Source organism: Diplotaxodon limnothrissa, linkage group LG19 (assembly GCF_057381915.1).
Source record: "Diplotaxodon limnothrissa isolate DT_005_m linkage group LG19, D_limnothrissa_male_GT1.1, whole genome shotgun sequence".
Lineage (NCBI taxonomy): Eukaryota > Metazoa > Chordata > Actinopteri > Cichliformes > Cichlidae > Diplotaxodon > Diplotaxodon limnothrissa.
In genome coordinates this window covers 30489340-30510916 of record NC_140614.1, presented here as the reverse complement: position 1 = coordinate 30510916, position 21577 = coordinate 30489340, and the positions used below count along the sequence as shown (strand labels likewise).

General features: G+C 40.5%; 2 protein-coding genes across 2 annotated transcripts; one reads left to right on the top strand and one right to left on the bottom strand.

Annotated features, from left to right (window-relative positions):
• Positions 1-512: 512 nt before the first annotated feature.
• Positions 513-2420, top strand: prph2la (peripherin 2-like a). The gene is made up of 3 exons (XM_085342805.1): positions 513-1093; positions 1753-1999; positions 2148-2420. The coding sequence occupies exons 1-3, from the start codon at positions 513-515 to the stop codon at positions 2418-2420; spliced, it is 1101 nt and encodes a 366-aa protein (XP_085198931.1).
• A 1681-nt stretch (positions 2421-4101) lies between these two features.
• ubr1 (ubiquitin protein ligase E3 component n-recognin 1) lies at positions 4102-21484 on the bottom strand. The gene is made up of 47 exons (XM_085342364.1): positions 21439-21484; positions 18882-19138; positions 18333-18411; positions 17834-17944; positions 16641-16768; positions 16418-16556; positions 16258-16320; positions 16047-16170; positions 15052-15159; positions 14678-14766; positions 14496-14594; positions 13579-13736; positions 13394-13493; positions 13118-13246; positions 12832-13012; positions 12695-12747; positions 12470-12580; positions 12319-12384; positions 12114-12215; positions 11970-12033; positions 11753-11877; positions 11604-11656; positions 11412-11514; positions 11285-11333; positions 11033-11187; positions 10850-10949; positions 10662-10765; positions 10467-10547; positions 10212-10393; positions 9896-10104; positions 9711-9810; positions 9465-9617; positions 9269-9369; positions 8783-8882; positions 8279-8427; positions 8141-8196; positions 7963-8059; positions 7818-7885; positions 7370-7517; positions 7145-7232; positions 6637-6773; positions 6431-6539; positions 6290-6346; positions 6125-6202; positions 5873-6043; positions 5649-5750; positions 4102-5065 (listed from the first exon to the last, which is right to left on the bottom strand). The coding sequence occupies exons 1-47, from the start codon at positions 21481-21483 to the stop codon at positions 4924-4926; spliced, it is 5223 nt and encodes a 1740-aa protein (XP_085198490.1). The 5' UTR covers position 21484; the 3' UTR covers positions 4102-4923.
• Positions 21485-21577: the final 93 nt, after the last annotated feature.

Genomic DNA, 21577 nt, shown 5'->3' with positions numbered 1-21577 from the left:
ACGATGTTTGTAAGAAAACAACCTGAAAATCAGAAGTGCAGTGTTATCAAATGTTCATCATGATCACACTTAGGTGAGTGCCGTGGATTTATTCGGGATTTTAGAGGGAGGGAAGAGTTGTTTCAGTTTCTTCAATATATTTTGGTTATATATAAATCATACTATTTCTGGTTGTATATACAGATGATCACATTTCAGCGCAGTGTTTCTTAACAGTGTTTCTGTTTTCTAGAAATTGTCCAGTTATATGAGTTTTTTTATCTACTCTCACTGCTACAGGCTTACAGACCACCTACAGTACAACCATAATGCAGCATCCACACGATATCAATCTCGGCTACCAGGCTAAGCTGCTTATGAAAGGACCTTCAGAGAACTGTACAACCAAACCCCCTCTATTTGTCCCTCCACATCCCCTGGAAGATAACCTGTTCCTCTTTCCAGCTCTATCTGTGTCCTACCCTTAATCCCACCTTGGACTTGAATGAAAACTCAGGGAAGTGTTACGGGCAATGGCAGTCTTAAGAGTTAAGTTTACCAAGACCAAAAGAGACAAGCTGGCCCAGGTGCTCTGGATCCTAAACTGGATCTCGGTAGTTACGGGGGCCATCCTGTTCAGCCTAGGCCTCTTCCTCAAGGTGGAGCTCCATAAACAAGGAGAGGTGATGGCTGAGAGGGACATCCAGTATGTTCCCAACACGCTTATAGCTGTGGGTCTCATCGCTTGTGCCATAAACTTCCTGGGTGGGAAAATCTGCTACGACTGTGTGGACACCACCAAGTTTTTGCGCTGGAAGTTGATCATGCTGCCCTACATCATATGCACCTTCTTCTTCACCTTTTGTGTGCTGGTAGGGGCTCTGATGTGTTACTGCATGCACTGGGAACTGGAAGAGTCTCTGAACCTGGGACTGACAGAGGCCATGAGGTTTTATAAGGACACAGACACACCAGGACGCTGCTTCCTAAAGCGCACCGTGGACATGCTGCAGATGCAGTTTCAGTGCTGTGGAAACAACGGTTATAAGGACTGGTTTCAAATTCAGTGGATAAGCAACCGTTACCTGGATATGTCCCAAAAAGAGGTGGTGGAGTAAGTACAAACTGCAGAAACAGGGTGCTATTTTGGTAAAGTGCATTCGTATTTAAGAGGCTGTGTTCAAATGGCAAACAGAGAAAGAAACAACAGAGTTGTTGTAGTTCTGTATTTTCTCATTTTAATTCAGTTTAGCATCAGCGTTTTGATAGGGGTTGACTCACAATCTTGTAGACACCTAAAGTCTAAATAAATGCGTCCTTTAAAACTTCACAAAACAAATTTTGACAATTTTTTTTTACCAAGCTAACATATATTAAAACTAAGGATAGTTCATCTTTGTTTTTTCATTTCATTTTAGTTAGTTTTGCAAGTTCACAATCATTTCACTTAGCTTTTATCGTTATTTTAGTCAAATAAAATGTTTTTTCCCTTCTAGTTTGAATTTTTAGTTGAGTTTTAGTTCATTATAATTTCCCTGCATCATATTTGATAATGATATATAATTTCTTACACTGTGCTATAGATATTCAGTAACACTGAAAATGGGCAGAAAAAATGGGCATGGCAGGAAGCACAGATCAGCACAGTATAATAATAAAATACTGTCTAAATATATAAAAAATATACTCCCAAACAATCATCACATTTAAAATCTGATCACAGAAGCACTGATCTATTAAGGGAAATTCTAAACTTTGTTTTTCTGGCTTTAGCCGAATCAGGAGTAACGTGGATGGAAAGTTCCTACTGAATGGAGTCCCATTCAGCTGCTGCAACATCAACTCCCCCCGGCCCTGCATCCAGCAGCAGATCACCAACAACTCTGCACACTTCAACTACGAGCACCAGACGGAGGAGCTAAACCTTTGGATGAAAGGGTGTCGACAGGCGCTGCTGGAGTACTACATACACATTATGCAGTCCATCGGCCTCACAGTCCTCATCACCTGGTTATTTGAGGTGAGGAAACACAAGTCGGAGTTGGTAGGTTTAAAGGGAAACTACACAAAATCTGATTAACTTTTTCAGCCACTTTAACATCTTTGCATCATGCTTTGTGTTTATTTCTATGAGCGAGCCGGTCAATAGGGGTCTCTTGTCGTTTCAGCTATCAGTGTTGACCGGGGTTCGTTACCTCCAGACTTCTCTGGAAAATGTCCTGAGACAGGGAGACCCCAACTCCGAATCAGATGGCTGGCTGCTGGAAAACAGCTTCATGGAAACTGCCCGCATGAACCTGAATATCATCAAGAGCCTTGGCAAGGGTAACCAGATAGACACAGCCACTAATGGAGACCCCAACATTAACGTCCCCTCCACCTCAAAAGCACACTATGGTCCTGACAATGTTCCACCAAAGCAAATAACTGAAGACAGTTGAACTTTTTCACTCAAAAGACTTCAATGGACGACATTCCTGAAGCCCACAAAGGGCCTTGAAACGTATACACATTACATTGGTGAATTCTTATCTCTGTACCTGTGGCGAAGGAATGGGCATTTTGTTTGTGGAAAATATATATGAACCCTAAATGATAGAATTTTAATATCAACACCATAATTTAAGTCAAGTCAATTTGTGTTTCGATGATCATATGATGGTCATATAAAAAAATTGATAGAGGCCTGGTGACATAATTTCCACCCAAATTAATCCATTCACTGAGCCCTCCTATAATGTGGACTGAGCCAAAACCATCCTCATAACTTTTCTGAAGGGTTCACAGGACCCACACCATGCTAACCAAATGTTCTCCTCAGTATAACAAAGCCAACACATTTCCTCACTTTAAATTCCTTTAATTTGTCACCAGTCTGCATACATTTCTATTATTTTTCTGTAAGATTACTTGTGCTTTAATCTACTGTTTACAAATGACATCTGTTGCCTGTGTAACATGTGGTTTTTGCAAAAAAAGACTCTGTACACCCGTCAGTTGCAACACTGGAATCAAAATGTACTTATATTTATTATTTGATGAAGACAACTATGGGTTAGAAGTTCAAGCACCTGTTCTTGTTTCCCATGATTTCATCTGAGCATGCCAGAAAACCCACTCAGAAGTTTGATTTACAGCAAGAAAAGCGAAAGCTCACAAATTACATTTCACAATTAAAGATCTGTAGTGACTAGTTTGTGTTTAGACTAGTAATACCAATATTGGATCTTTTGTGTGCCCTTTTCCCTGAGTTGCCTAACTGCATTAGCAAAGTTGTTACAAGGATAGCGAATATTAAACAGTACTTTGTTTTCACATAAGTAGCTCAGCAGACAGAAATCCATGAGAAATTCTTAACTACTTTTTTTTTTTTTTAGAATATTTAAGCCACTGCTACGATTCTCTCGTGCCTCAGCAATGTCACCAGGTTTTAATGCTCAAATATAAACTTTGCTGGGATGAGCTACAAAAAGTTTGACAATAAACTGTCCACTTGAGGACTTTGAATTCTGAAAAGAAGCCTTGCTGATGTGATCTGCTCTTCCTTCCTTTCTCCAACAACAAAACTGGGAAGTCACTTATTATAGCAAGAATACGTTTTTGTTGTCCTTTTCTTAAAAGAATGAACAGTTCGAGTGCAACTTCAGAATAACCGTTTAAAGCAGTTAACTTTAATCGAGAGCACATTCCTTTTTACAATGATTTATTCTAATCTTGGACACTACTGTTGTTGGGTCTGTTGTTGTTTTTAAACCCCATTCAGAGCTATGGAACAGACTACCTACAGATTGTCTTGTGTCTTTATTTCCACAGCCTGGAAATCATGAAGTCAAACAACACAACAACAAAAAAGGAAGAAATTATATATTCACACATTTGCTAAGTGAAATGACAGAAATAAAATGGAGTACCTGAAACCATACACTGGGATTTAAAAAAAGATTTTTTTCCTCTTAAATAAAACACTGCAATTGATCATTGACAACTAAAACTCAGATAATGTAGAGTCAACATCAAATGATAAAGGTTGACAATGTGTCGCACAACAGGTCATCCAATTATTTTTGATTACAAGCTTAATAAAGCTTAATAAAACTTTTTTTCTAAAAGCGATCTTGCAATATCATATTGTATTTGAATTCCCTCTATATAATTAATTTCACAATTCTGAAGGCAAGTAAGCACAGATGTGAGAGTTATGTAACTATAAGAATGGCTGAAATTCAGAAAACTGGTGCATCTAAGGACAGGATATGAGGAAGTCACTGAGACAGATTCCCGTATACTTTTCTGAGAATACTCAATCTGTTTGAAGCAATCTTGAAAATGATGTTTATTCTATATACGTTTTGCCCATTATACATGTGTCTATTTATAAGTAAAGGTGTCAGTAGGTTAAGGTTTAATTATTTGAGGAATTCTACATAATAAAGGGTCAAAGGCAAAAATGGATAGGATCTCCGAAAAAGGCTAAAGTTTTCCACATGAATGTGCTTGGAAACCGCATCTTTGAACAATTATAACTTATCACAAATCATAAGTTCTAACACAAAGAGAGAGAACGCAGAAAATTCACAGCATCATTAAGAAAAAAAACACATGAAGTGATAACAGAAACGTGTTAGTGTGTGTCTGATGCTCTTCTTTATTTGAATGAGCTTCTTTGCAAATAACATTACTCTGGGAGAAACTCATCCTCACAGCAGACAATCAAACTGAAACAAGGCGACTTGGGATTAATCAACAACAATCACCCTCTATCCATTTTGACTGCCCCCCCCCCACTCTCTCTGGATTCCAAAGGAGACTCATTTATGATGAAACAGGCTTTTCTGATTATAGAAGGGTTTGGGTTGATTGCTTGTGTGTGTCGTGTGCGTGCATGTGTCTTGGGAGCACAGGGGCCGTGCTCAGTATCGGCCGGTCACACAGCTGGAGCAGTCATCACAACATCTGCCACTCAAAAGCAAACATAACGTTGACCACCTCCAGGCTGCGGGCGATTTCTTCCAGGATGCAGTGCTGCTGCCACAGCTGGTTTAGCTTCCTGTAACGCTCTGGGCAAAGGTGCAACGGATTACCCCGTCTAAAACACAGAGAAACAAATGCATTCAAGGGTTTCTCAAACCCAGTATTTCACTGGTATGACAAAAAAATGTAGTCATACTTCGTAGCTGTGTAAACCACTTCTTTATGTCATAAAAAAAACTTAATGCTTATGCAAATCTGAAAGTGCATGAAGGTAGTATTATAGGTTAAAGCTGCCCAGGTGTTGGGCTTGAACTGCAAGTTGCTCATCGGGGTCTACTGTGAGAATGTGCTATCACTGTGCGATCAAGTTTTGATCAGCACATAATTATGAATTTGAGATCTGCAACAAAGCTCAAATAAATGCATTTTTGTAGTCTACAATGGCAACAGTTTTAGCTTCAACATTCAAGTCTACAAGTGACACCAAAGTTTCAATTACATTAGCCACAGTATTGCTGTACATTGCCCCTACGAGCAACATCATCCATCTACCTTTTCATAGATGGCACAAGCTGTAAAAATTGTCTGACAAAGCCAAACAGCTGACCTTGAGTACATCCTCCAGTCTGTATTATATAGTAGAGTTTAAGTCTAAAAATACAGAAGTAATACTACAAATAAACTGAATAGGTTCTTACCCAAGATGAGGATCAGTCTCCCCATAATCATCCAAGTACGGAGCGGGATACGTGCTCCCTCGAGTCCGACTGGCCATCAGCACAATTTCACACTCTCTTATCCTGTTATCATTAAACAAAATGTGATTCAGTTAGAAAAAAAAAAAGTAAACCCAAAAGACAAACTAATTCTGGGCTTGAAATACAATTCTACTAATGTAAAATGTGCCGTGTGACTGATTAACCTGAGGAACATCCCCACTCCTGCTCCACAGGTCGCAGCGTGGGCAGTGCAAGCCCCCACGTCCTCCCCTTCCAGCTGACTGAGACAACAGGAGCTCTGAGAGCACAGCATAGCCCCACAAAAGAGACATAAAGTCGGATGCTTCCTCTCATCATCGGTGGATTTTGGACACCTGAGGACATGATGCAGACGAGTGAGAAAGGATGGACAGAAGAGAACTAGAAGATGTCAAATGAGAGGACTCCTTACTTACTTGAAATAGCTGGCTTGATTGAGGAGAGTACTGTAATCTTCAGGAAGTTCAATCAATCGATTCCTTTTCCTGGGGTATCTGTTGAAAGAGTGAGTTTATTGGCCAACTGTAGGGTTTCAATAAAACTAAAATCTATGTTGAAATAATAAAAGACCCAAAGTCTACCTGACTGTCTGGATTTTGCCTTTCAGGGCTTTGGTTACAACTGGGCTCCCACACCACCTAAGAAATAACAAGAAATAATAAGTTACAAAACTACTGACTTCACTGGGAACTAGTGTAAGATGCAATAGTGTTTTCTCCGACCTCTGAAGCAGTGGACTAACAGTTTCTCTGTGATCGTGGAAAAGCTGAAACACATTGGAGGGTAGTGCCAGGTAACTGCATAGTGCCTCCATCTGTTCTTGAGAATCAACTGCACAAGACATAAAATGTCAGCATGAATGCACAAAACTTCCTCTTCTGAATTCCAAAATGCAATAAAATTCTGACACTACTACACTGAAACCTACCAGAAATGCTAAAAAGCTCCTCTGGAGGAGGTACTCCTGTAAGGCAATTGAAAAAGAGAGCAGCACAACGCAAGAATGGTGCAATTCCTGTCTTCACTCTTTCTACTAAAGAGCTGCCAGAAACATCTGGAAGGAGCCTGATGAGAAAACCACAAAATAAGCTGTCAAATATCTGAGAATTCACCATGAAAAAGGCTGAAACTAAGTATTTGTTCCCATTATAAACAGGTAATAGCCATTCTTGTCAAATTATGAGTTAAAAATATTTATCCAACTCTGACGGTCTTACTGTCCAATACATCAAAACCTCCTGACACCTGCCACAAATGCATTTTTGTGACTAATAGCAGACATTTAAATTATAAATTAGCATTAAGAAAGGAGATTCGTTTTTGCTTAAGTTTAGTGGCTGTCAAAGTTTTTTCTTTTTTTGATGTCCATAAAAAATATGTATGGAAAAATACAATCATGCTAATGTGCTTTAAGCAGGTGTTTGAAAAACACTCACCTTCCCGTGTGTTGTGACACTGCAGAGTACAACTCTGCTGCTGCTCTCTCCTCCTTCGTCTCCTGTCCATCCCCTGCTGCAGGGACGTCTGCACAAACAAACCAATTATTTAATCATCATAATCACTCCAATTATCTCTTACTACTGGCTAGCTCCCTAAGTGGTAGCTAACAGTGGTGTTATTAGATCACATTATTTTGGGGGCGGGGGTCTGTGATTTTGTACCTGCAGAAGACAAGAGGATCTGCAGCACATGAGCCATGGTCACCAAATGCAAGATATGCAGGTGATTGTATGCAGCGCTGACAGCAGATGGCTGTAAGTCTACAGTCTCCTCTTGATAAAGCGAGGGTATCGATAGCACCAATCCAACCTGACAAAACATCCAAGCGTTATAAAACCATCACACACCTGTTTCTTAAAGACATAATCTCTTCAATTTTAGTAAAAATTCAGAGGGTTGTCTATAGTTTCTCAATCAACAGAAAATAAAATCTCCACCATCATGTTTCCTCTTTACAGTCTTACATCTTCTGGAGTTCATGTTCATTTTCAATTGGAATCTGTTTTTATTGCACTTAACATAATACATTTATTGTATTAATCTAATGTATTAGCATGAAGCATTTGCTCAGACTAATATGTAAGAGCAGTTTCTTTCAGAGACACCTACCAGAAGATGGAACAAATCCACCTCTAGAAGAGAAGGTGTGTTCTTTCTGCTCATGACTGGTAACAAGACTGAGAAGAGAGAAAGGACAGTTAAACTACACAGTCACAAGTCTAACCAGCCTGAAGTTTCTCTGATGACCACATACCTCCCAACATATCAGTGAAGTGCCTTTGGATGACTGCCTGAGAGCTCTTAAGTCCCTGCGTTGCTGAAAACTGAACAATGGCCTTCATGCCTGCAAGCTAAAAGAGAAGCATTTCACACAACTTTCACAGAAACCCCCTACACTAAAAGAACTACATCAATTGTTCACTACTGAGTACCTGTCTGTTCTGTAAGGACCCAAATAGCGGCTTGCCCTCCTGCTCCAGTATGTTTTCTGTGAAGATTTGCAATTTTAAGACCCGCGCACATGAATACATGCAAAGGAAAGGAGTGACAAAAGCCAACAGATGCAGTACCTATGGCCTGAATAGTGAAGGCACATGTGTTCCAGGCCATAATGGAAACACGGGGGCACAGCTCATTGGGCGCAGTCTTCAGTCCAACCCTGTGGACTGTGGTGGCGCACACAACCAGCATCTCTGTAATGCTGTCTGAAAACTTTCTCCTAGAAACAACAAACAGCACAAAATTTAGAAAAGAAAATAACAAGCGCACCATTTTAAACTTTACTTTATGTGCAAAGTGCACGTTTCTGTTACTTATACTGTTCAAACCCATTTGACATATACTTGACATAATTTGTATGGATCAATCTATTCACCTTGGAGGACAGGTCAAAGGTCATATGTCATATTGGTGAATAGAAGCCAAATTTTAATGGATTTTTAACAGCTTTATAAGAATTGATTTGAGCTAAGTGTTTACAGACAGAAAGAGTGACGCACTTGCATGCACACAAAAGCTACCAAAAGCAAAACCTCCTTGGCAGAGGTAATAAAGGCAGAGAGAGGTGCACTCACGATTCTTGCACTCCATAGCTCAGAATAGATCTAAAGTCTGGTTGGCCCTCGCCACACAGCCCAGTGCTACCATTACTACTACTGCCTTCTGTGTTACGGTCTGCAAGAAAAAAAGCAGGAGAGAACAATCATCGGTTGCACTGTGTGGTGTGTTATTAGAGGTTCACGAATAACAAGAAAAACGTATGCAAGCCAAGACTACTCCGTAGTGGCTTCTAGTAAAATCCAGACTGTGTGCAAATTAAAACACCTTCTGCAGCTGTTTTCCTGCAAGCATTCAACTCCTCACCAAATAAAGCCAATTTTTCCTATTACTCTGGTGCACATCAACACACTAAGAGCATATCAACATCTTACTCACATGTGAATATGGCAGGTGTTACACATCGAAATGTGGACTTTTGTTCATTGGTGGATCAGTTTTACATGTGTGACACTACAAACCAGTATAGTGTGCGATAACTGTATTCTGGGTTCTATTCTTACCATTATCCTGAGCGATTGACTGGAGTCCTTTAATCCTAGCAGAGAGGATCTGGATCCAACGAGGCAGCGTCAAATGCTCTCCAATTATCGCTGCGTTTTCACTACACACAGAAAACAAACATGCAAATGACTTCTTTACATTTGCACAGATAATCAAAGCACTGCAGACTGGCTGGGAGTAAGAGGATGGGCTTACTAGTCAAATGTGAGGGGTTCTAATGGGATCAGAGGTACCACAGTATTGCACAGAGACTTGCACAAGGGGCACAAGTACTCTCCATTCTCCAGATCAATGATCAATTCAGCATGGAGCCGGTTCCTGGTTGTATTTTGGACTGCCTCATAGTATCTGTTAAAAAAGAGGAAATGACACCTGTACGTGAGTTACACCGAACTTTAGTTAAGAGGCAAAATTAGTCAAATTTGTTCCCTAGTGACTTACTTTTGCCAACACGTGGCATGCATGACATGTCCGCAGCTGCCAGTGTGGGTCCCCACAGCCAGATCCGGAGACATAAAGAGGGGATATGATGTTCCCGGCCCTTTAAGTGATAACCACAAGACAACGTATAAGTTAAATCTGAATCTCACAAAGTAAAATAGTATGATCAGTGAATGGAGCCTGACCATCTGCTCTGCTGCTTGGTATCTTTCCTCTGCACTGTGTCAGCACTGTGGACCTCTGGACACAAGCAGCGAGTCCCATGGCTGGAGCCTGAGCCATCACCTCCTGCTCCTCCTGGCAAAGAATGCAGGTCAGTACCTCCCTGTCAGCCGGAGTGGACCCTCGGTGAGGCCCAACAGCTACGCATAGCTCCCTCTGCTCCGTGGCACAGCTGGAGAAATAAATCAAACTACATTAGGTGAAAATTATTTCGTTTAAACCCTCACTTTTAAGTCATTGAAATACAACTACGAGGTGTTATGGAAAGGCTGTACTCACTCCCCAGTGGACGCTACAGTTTCTCCCTGTGTTCCACTTTCAGGCATGTTGTCATACAGCATCTTATTTGACTCAATAAAGTTCTTTTGCATTGCTGACATCTGGGCCATTATCTTCTGTCGGTGGAGCTTAGCCGCCTCTGCCTTCCTTTTCCGCTCTGCTTTTTCTTTGTCCTGAGCACTCTGGATCAACAAACCAGAAGTCAGAATGATTTAACTCAAAGATATATTTTAAGTCACTTAAGTTTTAGTTTACCTCTTCTGGCTTGGCTGTTTCCATGCTCATGGACACTGTTGGACTGGAGTTCTCTCTAAGGCACTTGACAACCTCAAACATCTAGAAGAAAAACAGTGTTATAAAATTATAAAACTGTCCTGTCCTGAAACATGATAACTACTGATTTAACATTATGTAACAATATCTTTAATGAATAGTAAGTGAATAGCCTACCTGTAGAACCCATTTAATCATGTCTTTTTGCGCTTCCAGAGAAGGCAAAGTCTTAATCTTGGACAACAAGAGGAACACTGACTTGCCATGTTCTGCACCCATTACTGAAAAAGAGGAACAGGGATTTTACTTCTCAAAAAGTAATTACACGATTTCAAAGAGACAACAAAGCTCATTTTTCCACTCACAACGAGCCTTTAGGCTGAAATCAAAGGTCACTTCCTCCGCAGTGACATCCTCAAGCTGTGATTTCTCTTCTAGCAATGCCTGGCCAATCAGGTGCAGCGCCTGTGTGATAAAGGAGTTAATTTTGTTGCTACATTTGTATTGAGAAATAGGGTAGATCTCGGGAGGGAAAATGTAATTTGTACCCTCTGGATCATGGCTTCCGTCCAGTGTGTTGGCCGGTCTTCTGCAGCTCTCTGCAGGACGTTTCTCAGGATGTGGACCATTATGTCACAGCAGAGGAGTTGCACTATATAAGAAAAGTCTGAACAAAAGGCTGGGGGCACCGGCGGACGAAGAGCTGAGCACAGACACAAGCGGGGGCAATGTTATTAGAGCCGATGAAATTACCAACCAATCTCCAGAGACATTTGGTGACAGAGTGGAGGGTCAGTCACCTTTATCATTGCCCTCCTGAGCTCTCCTTTTCTTCTGAGACTCTTCTGCCTGAAAGAAGTGTAATATAACCAATTAACCAAATATAGTCAACAGACACTGTCAATTTAATTGAAGGCGCTGGTCTACCTTGCTATGCTGGGATCTTGAGTAATGGTAGAAGAATGGGTTGAACTCTACTAGATGTTCTTTTTTCACTTCGTATAACCCATGTCCCGACACTCCTGGTTTTCTAAAAGCAAAAACCGAACACAGAGATTACGAACTCGTGAAATTTACTATTAAGGCAAAACTCAATCTGTTTTCTGGGGGTTTACATACTTAAAAGTGGCAACTTTGGTGATAACTGTCTCCAAGCCTGTTTCATGGCTTTCCTAGAAAGAAAAAACATCACCTTTGTCATTTATCCTCCCAACTAAACACCACAAAATGAAACATATAATTCAGAAATGAAGCTTTTTGAAGCATACGTTCTCTGGCAGGGCTTTGACCAGGCTACTATGAGCCATGGGCTCAATGCACAGCAGGTGGATAACCTCCCTCATTGTCACATCCTCTTTGGTCAACTGACTGATCCCGGGGACATAGCGCTCACCTGAAGAGACAGCACTGTTCAGATACTTTTTTAGGTTTTTTAACTGAATTAAGAAATATCTCAATTTGATCAGGAGACTTTTGACAGTTTACCAATGATGGCGATCAGCAGGTAGAGCATCTCTTCTGTTAAACGGTTCCACTGCGTCAACTCGTCCTGTAAAAGAAGCTGCGTTTCATTAACACGTTTGGTGGCACGACGTTTTTTTACTGGATGATTATTCATGTGGAGCTTGCCTGGTCTTTGCTTGAACAACTTCTATTAAAATAATCAAAGAGCTCAAATCTCAACAAGACCAGAATGAGGAAGTGGTTGGGGTCCATTTTGGAAGCAGCTATCTGTAATAGAAATGATGAGGGACGTATGACATCATCACGCCGTTTGCATTTAAAACATTAAAAACTGGCATTAAAGAAGTGTTAATGCCCGACTGACACCAACCTGAAGCATGACTATATCCTTATCGTACATCTCGTCCCTGCACTTTACATCCTGGTAGTAGTACACCTGTTTATGTGAAAGTATTTATTAGGTGGAGAAGAAAGACAACAGAAAATAAAAAAGCACTGTGCGTCCAAAGGCTCTAGTGTACCTGGCTCACCAGCGAAAGCCCATTTCTCCGCCACATTTCAGCCGAGACCTGTGCAGCCAGCACAAAGCAGCGCAGAGGATGCTCTGCCAGCTCTGTGAAATCATAGGTTGCCTGTAATGACAGAAAGACTTCGATCTCTAACAAACAACGCATGAGGAGCAGCAGTACCTCACCTATCAGCTGTCACTAAGACTACAAATCATCACATTTTCTCATGTCACTTACAGGATTTTCCAGGCGCTCAATTGCGCCAGTTCCACACAGGAGTACATACAAGCCTATGAATCACAATGTACACATGAGTAAGTCCACAGCATACAAAAAAAAAAATCACTGCAAGTCTTAAATACTACTTCTCCTACCAGCCAATAGTCTGGAGATGGGCAGATGTATGCTGACAGGCTCCCGTGAGACTTTATATGGACGGGCATGGAGGATGTGTTTGCACATATAGTAATCAGTGGCGTCCCTGTGGAAGGGCTGGTTATTGCACTGCTTCAGAACTGTGTGGCACTCCTTAAATGCAAGCAGCAAAATCTCATCCTAAGAGGGAAGACAAAGGCAATAAGTGAGTACAACGTTCGCTCTCCTCCACATAAGCAGATTAAAAATTTAAAGATATCACAGTTATGCTTCAAGAAAACTCACATCAGAGGAACACCAGTCCTGAAACATAGCAAGAATATGGCGGAGCTGAATCTGCAAAGTAAAGCCAGCTTCCCATTCTGGCTCCACAGCAATGTGTTGGCCAAGCTGTCGCTTCACCTCCTCCATACCCTGGTGTAGAAAGCGAAGGATTCATTAAATATCCAGAGTGTCTAGTTGTCTTAAAGTAATGTAACACTACCAATATTACATGATACATATTTAAAGACAGACATTGCATATATTTACAAAATGACACAGTGTGAGGACCATTTGTACCTGCATGCATTTAAGAAGACCAAGAAAGACTCTGAACCCCTTCAAGAACTGCCCCCGAAGCTCTTCGGTCCATATTGAGGGTTTACTGATCAGAATATACCTGTGTGGCAAAGATTAGTGACATCTTACATAAAAGGCCATAAACAGCAAGGTATAAAGAACAAGGTGTTGCCTTCTTTAATCACCTGAGGTCGTGGAAGATGACTTGGATGCGTGAAAACTTGTCTGAGTTGTAGCCCAGGAAGACGAAGCGATTGTTATCATCTAGATGTTCGCGAAGCAGTTCCATGACGGTATCAACTATCACCTTAATCACATTGCACTCTTCGATCAGCTGTCTGGCCTATTGGAAGAACACAAATGTAAAAGAAAGCATGGAATATAGGTTAAGGGTTACAACACATACTGTTCAATATTTTAATTACACATACATACATGGCATCCAACACTTAAACCACTATGACAAGATACAGAAATGGAAAAGTGCATGTAAGGGCACATATCAAACTGATTTGTCCAACTTCACCAAACTTAAATGGCCTCCTCAGTCTCCAGACCTCAATCTTTGGGATGTGTTGGAACAGGAGATTCATATCTGATTTAATGGCTAGAGTAGGGACTACTGTGGTTACATCTGATAAGTCGACCACAATTTGGATTTAGAGCCAGACCTAAATCCAATTTGTGTGTCTCTAACCCATCTCCCTCTTCTTTCTCTCTTCCTCCCCTCACACTGAACCATCACGAGTTGTCTGACTGTTGGGGTTTCTCTGTAACATTGTTGGGTCTGAACAGTACAATATAAAGGTGCTTGAGATGCCTGTTGTTTGATTTGGCGCTATATAAATGAAACTGAATGAAAACAGATACTTTAGAACAACCTGCAGAGAGCCATTTTCAGCATATATCACACACATATGGATGTTTGCCAGTGTTAATCCTTGAAATCATTCCTGCTAAACAAAGGCTAAACAAAGGTTACTAAAGGTTCACTTTTTTTTTTTCACCGGAAACGTGAATATTTAATTGGTGTGTTTAAAAAGGATGTGTACTATATTTACATGCAGTATCATATGACTTCTGGCATTGAAACAACACTCACTAGTGTGGGAACAGTGAAGATCTGAACAGACAGAGCTGTGATGGATATATTCCTCTCATGGTCATCATTGATGAAGTCCTTCTGCAGCTGCTTATAGTGCTGAAGAGACAATGATGAGGAACATATTAGTGGAATGGGAAAAAAAATGCAAAACAGTTTACATTTTAAAATGTTTTACTTACCTTTGTAAACTCAATCGCAAAAAGCCTCTTGCATTCAGTATCCATTAGCATGCTGCAGAAAATCAGCTCGTGCACTATCTTGCGAGCTCCTGGAGGAAATAAGAAAAAAAATGTGTTCAACAGAATCATAGTGAGGCTCAGGCTCAAGCTCTACACTACTGTCTGCAAATTAAACCATAAATAGCATCATCTGTAAGTGACTGGTAAGTGTGAGAGGCTGCAGGAGCTTGAATGGAATATATGACAGCACAACAAATACAGTGGCATAACACTTAAAAGGCATTGTTGATGAATAACCTGTTTAATATTTTTTCTTTTTTTAATAAGAACACCTCCTAAAGTCCATTAATTAGTGTGGGCTGAGGCCTGCTTACCTTTGAACATCCTGGCATCATGCAACATGAGTCTGCTAATGAGGCAAGGTCGATCTCTGTCCACGTCTGGCTGTAGCGCCACCTGACAGAAGGCTTGCCTGAAACCCACTGCACAAAACAGATTACCAGTCATACAGCTGTACATGTACAACAGGCAGTTTTCATGTGTCAGCACAGGGTAAACACAGCTGTTTCTGATAACATGAATCATGGCCCTGTTCCCGTTAAACTGGCCAGGCCACGTGTGTTTTTCATGTGCACCCACTGCACTGGCTGTGACACAGTAAACAGACTGTAATTAATTTATCTGTGACACTTGTGTGTTACCCTGCTATGACAAGCCAAAATGGCCATGTTGAAAAAGACCTATTTAGACATCTGCGAGCAATCTTTGCAGATCTAGGACATAATGTACGTGAGTGGTCTCCACTGTTGCCGACATTTATGCTTGTCCTGGTACAATGCATGTTAATTACTGTGTAGTCATGTCCCGGTGTTTTATGTACAGAGCCAGCAAATAGAAATAAATAAATAAAAATTAAATGCTGGGATGTTTTTCCTCCTGGGTCCCCGCTCTTTGTTGTGGTCAGTGTTCTAGTTTTTCCACTTCTCTGTACATTCCCTAACTCTGATCGTCCATTCTGATCATTTCAGCATTCTAATTCCAGGAAGGTGGTTACATTTGTGAAACCTTATATATGATGCTATGATTATTATATCTGATGCTATGACTATTTACCCTTAAACTGAGGAGATGATTGCTATTCTCTCACTGATGAATTCAAAAAACGCAGCACAAAAGTAGCTGGAAATGCACTGGAGGAATTGACTGTGCTGAACAGGACAATCGTAAGAGTTGCAGGTTCTTGGGAGGTGTATGTACGTTACAGCGTAGATTTCCCACCGAGGCATAAATCAGGCGTCGGGTGTACATATTCTGACTAAAAAGACACATTTAAAAAGTAACGCTAACAAGTTTGTGTGATGTAGATTACCTGAGTAACTTATTATTTTCTGCAACCAGGAGCCGAGGTGCAGAGCAAAAGTTTGATGAGCCATTACTACTGAGTGAAGGATCTCCACACGCAGTGGCTGCTGGGAAATTTGCACTGAGTTTGCCTGCAAAACAACAGAGAAAATATTTATGAAATGCAAAACTGAAAAGCGATAACATATTCCCAAGCTTAGCAGTGGGATCGTGTTTACCCTGATACGTTCTTGCGCTTGCTGGCAGGAGGTAAGGCTTCCTCTCTTTACTGCCCGCCGACCCTGCGTCCAACAGTTGACAATAATTATATCAAGTGCCTCCATTTAAATTCACAGTCATTTAAATTAAACCTTTCAGGTAAACAACCTAAAGAAATACCTCTTTATCAATGAGCGTTGTGTGTGTCTGTGCTTCAGCTAGATCACAGTTAACCGACCGCTGCAGGGTGTAGATCACATGGTCGTACGAGTGATGCTCATCGTTGTAGAGAACACAGTAATATGTATTGTCTTTAATCCTGTATGGATGAAGAAATACTCTGTCAAACTTAAGCAGAGTCTTTGAAGTTCAGATTATATTTTGGAAACTTGACAGGTTGTACCGAGGCTGAAGTTCAGCTGGCAGCTCAAAGTTCTCCTCCCACACCAAAAAATCTGTGACATAGTGCAGCAATATCCGGAACAGCTTCTCGGCACGTCCGTATAACTCCAGGTCCAGCACGCAATCATCCTACCCAAAATGAAAAAGCATAACGGAGGATTCAAAAATTCACATCTTAATTTAAACAATTAGAAAAATTTGGCACATTGCAGAGATGTGTAACTATAGTAAAAATGCATCATTTTACAGGTCAACACTGACAGTGGCAGAGAACAAAAACAAACAATAACTTCACACAAACAAAAGTGAACATGACATGGAATAACCATTATTAATTCCTCATTTCCTGTGTCTTACTGGGTATGGTCTAAATATTTGTCTTAATTAAAGCCAAGCAAGCAGCTGGTCTGGTAACATTAATATCAAATCCCCTGAGGACAAACATTTCACATAGCAGCACAGCATTTCCTCCAAATGTCCAATGTCTAATACGCTAACCAAACAAACGATACAGTGAGTTTATCTTGACGTTACATCACTGTGTGAGAGCAAACACTAGAATCTACTGTAATCTAACCAACAAGAGATCTGGATGGAAAAGAACACAAGGTTTTCATGTCCAAAGCAGATGTGCTGCTATGGTAATGTGATTTGTTGAGCACAGGTTCAGATCTGATGTAAAGAGCACAAAGCACCCAGCCAGATCGAGGCCAGGGATGCGCGTTTCTGCGAGGAGAAGCACCTGCTGTTTACGGAAGAAAGAAAAAGCGCAGTGCTGTCAAACAGTATGTCTACTCAAAGCCCCTGAGCATGACGGTAAGCACAAACGCTATGATCAGCAAAGAAAGGCCTGACAAACAACAGCTGCCAGCAAAATCAGCAGCCTTTTGTAGGAGACGCTGTGAACTGAATAAATCTCCAAACAGTTGTGCAGAATTAAAGGCTGCTCTTAACTAGACTCACCCACTGCTGTTTTCCACTAGTTTCAATTTAACATCTCTTAAATTTATATTTTAGATGATTTTCCCGGTAACTTTTTTTTCTTTTTAATTCACAGAGTCAAACCTACCACCAAGAGAGCAGCAACCAGCACTAAGATGGGAAAATAAGCATTCTGGGGTCACTGACACAGAATGGGACAAGTACACCCACCCCTCCTCCACTTCCTTCTTTCTGCTGTATTACGCAACTCACCGTTACCATGGCATTGGCTGCCCCTGGGTCATGTTTGGAGCAATAAGGGCCAATCTTCCAGGCTTCTACATCTCCACAATCACAGAACCCCCCGCCTGATGATGCATGCATCTGGAAAAAAAAGCATATCAGTGATGAGTGCATGTGATTAACAGACACACGCAATTGCAATTTCTTTAAACATGTCCTTTAGTTATGCAACACTGAGGTTCCAACATATATGACAAAGATCAAAGACGATATCCTATAATTTAGAAAGGGTATAGATAGAAATAGGATTGCACACTGTGCACACTGTGCAGAGAAGTGAATCACTTAAGAGTGGTGACTGACAATGACAAAGCATGGAAACAGTAGTAAGAAAAGGGGGAGGGAGTCCTGTTACAGATTAGAACTCCAGGGATGAGTGACTTCCATTCATTCAAAGGTTGGTACAGACACCGTCCACTAAAAACTGCTGGAATCCATTAAAAATATAAACATTTATACTAACACCAACCTTGTAGCGATGGCTTTTGTGAACACTATCCTGGAAGCAGTCCATGCACAGGACACAAGTGGGATCTATCGCACAATCCCTGCAAGAAGTGGAAGACATGTATTTTTTTACTTGGCAGAAAAACAAAAGTCTAACACTAAAGAGTGCTATACTCTAGGTCAGGTGTGTCAAACATAAGGCACAGGGGCCAAAATCGGCCAGGCAAACAAACCAATCCGGCCCACTGGACAACTTCGTTTTATAGCTTTTACTAATGATAATGATAATCTGGGGATTAAATGTGTAATTAAACTTCTTTATACCAATAAAAAGGGGGTCTTTATTTGGTCCGGTCCATTTCAGATCAAAGAAAGTTCTATGTGACCCAAAATGTAAAATGAGTTTGATATAAACTAAGCTGCTTGCCAAGTGTTCTCGCTTTTAGTCATTTACTTTGATATAAACATCTATAGTGCCTATTTTAATTCAGACCCCATAAAATTGAATATTTTACCACAGCTTTCCTGTAGAAACTTAGTAATTACAGGGATTTAGAAGAGCTGTTCAGACCTGCAGGAGTAGACCGTTTCGCCCTCTTTAAACACACGTCCACAGAGGTGGGACGAGGTACTCCCCTCCTTGAGCTTTTCCAAACCCTCTTGAGGATCCTCTCCAAAAAGGAAACACTCCAGAGGGTGCAGGAGACGGCTCTGCATGAGCTCCTCCTCTTCCTGAGGGCTGGAGTCTTTTAGGCAGAAGATCTGAGGCACCTGCTCCTTCAAGTAGGAGAGCAGTGCTGCTCTGCTGTCTGCTGCCTCCTGCCATTCCTGTGAGACAAAAGAGAAGAGCTTTACATCCTTGCTTTCTACCTTCTAACACAAATCTGCATGAACTCGCCATAGTAACGATGTGCAGATAAATGTTTCCTTTTAGTAATGCATTATGCCCAAAAAAACAAATCTTTCTTCTGAGGATCCTGACTTCTTCATGAAGGCAGAAGTGCACACCATGTTAAGTGCCGATAAAAATAAAAAATAAAAAAAAAAGGTTAGATCTAGATTAATCCATATTTAGTAATTGATGACTAATTTTTTCAGTCCTCGATTTGTAATGCAACTGTAGACTCTACATTAGCCTACAAATCTAAATAAACAGCATAGTATAAATAACCTTGTGCTGTGTGATTAATCTGTTCTTCTGCTTGGCCTTCAGCCCAATCATAAAGTAGACCGTATGCAAACAGGAGAGCGCCACGAGGAGCCGTTCGAGTTGCACATGAGATAAAACGGTTTGTTTAATTCACATGAAGGGTAGAATTATATTTCCGTTTGTCAACAGCAGTTGCATTATCATTACTCTGAAGACAAACTGAAGTGGACTAAACATAACTGTTCCTGAGAGGAATTATTTACAGTGGTTTAACTAATCATTCCAGACTTCAGAAGGATGGAATAGACTGGAAATGTGCAAATTTCCATATCAGACAGATGACTTCATTTAAAATGAATGGACTAACGCGAGATGTCAATTGGTCAGCTTTCTTAAACTTTTTTATATATGTGGAAAAATAGTCTCAAATTTTTCTTCTTTTTACAGTTGACAGTGAAAGCAAAAGCTCAAGTTTTCGTTTTAAAAGTAATTCAGCAGTCAGGGAGTGCAACCATTTAGGCATTTAAAATAAGCTTTATATTGAAATTATATTGAAATTGACATTAAACATACTGCTTCTACTTTTTTATTTGCATTGCTTTCCTGCTGTGTGCTTCCAGTGATGTGATTGTTTGCCTACTACTTGTCAACTACACAAGAACAAACATTCATAGGGGACAGATTGATTTTTTTCAACATACATACAAAGACTCAAGCTAAAAACTGAAAAAATAAATAAAAACACTGATATTAATAAAACACATAATTCTGTACACAATTATATTGCTCTTTTCATGGTTACTGACTCACTACACCTTCCTACACTTTATTATTCTAAATTTATTTTGACACAAGGAAAAAAACTGATAAAGCATAGAATAATCTAAATTTATAGGCATAATCTTTCTCTGATTTTCTATAACCATATAACAATAACATTCATTCTTCTGGGCACTGTAATAGTTTCGTCAGAATATCATATAATGTATTGACAGAAAGGATTCTGCCAAAAAATGCCTTCCGGTATTTAAACTGCTGTAAAAGATTTGCTGGCCTTTAGTCTGTCAAACAAATCTCATGAATTATATGAAGTCATTCTGAGTCAGAAAGTATATTCCTGTCACAAGGAATAAAGTGCAACGAGTTTTTTACAATTAACTTTTATTTATCTTTTATTCATCCAGGTAAAATTATCATTTAAATTACAAATGTGTAAAAGAGATCTCTTTATACATATTTAGATATAGATAAATAGATATAGATAAGCCCTTCATAAATCCTGTTGACTACAGCCTATTTACCAACAGAAACAAGGATATGACATCGGTAATCTGGTGAGCTGTTCTTCAGTATGATTATTCAATGGTACTGGTGCGTGCAGTGCTTTTGCAGTACTACACTCTTAATGTAGTTACTCAGACTGCACAAGGCATCACATTGTTTTCATATTTGTTGGAGTTGATATAATAAGACTGGATAGACAACATTTCTGAAACAAATCCATCGCTGCTGCTGAGCCCAGTTTCTCTTTCACACTGACCGACATGGCCGATGTTAATGATAGACGTAATGCAGCAAGAGCCCGAGGTTTGAAGACAGCCAGGGCGTTGATGCTGCAAAGTGTGTAAACTCATGGCAACTCATGGACAAAAGCGACTACCAAGATATCACAGGATGCAGCAGACGGAGGAAGACACATGCCGTGTTTTCTCTGTCGTTGGTGTCTACTCAGCCAAGTCTATCGAACCACTGACGCAGGGCAATAAAAATATTGCACTTAACCATTGCATTATTGACGGTAGTTAGGCAGCTAGCCTACAGCTAGCCGCAAGTGCTAGCTTGGGAAGTATGATAGCCTTTCACTGAGTGTTCGAATCGTATTGCTCAGAGGAATTAACACACTACACTTCACTGTTCTGTCCGAGCCCTTCGGTCACTACTGTCAGTTATATTAGCCAACTTAAAAAAAAAATCATACCTTGCTGAGCTCTAGTCCGTCTAGGTTTTCCTCACTCTCCGCCATATTCCATTTGCCGTAAAGGAGGAGGTGTCGCTAGGAGACTGTTCTTACGACCAGAACCTTTCGCCGATGCTGGTGCTGTATGAGCCCAGCCACT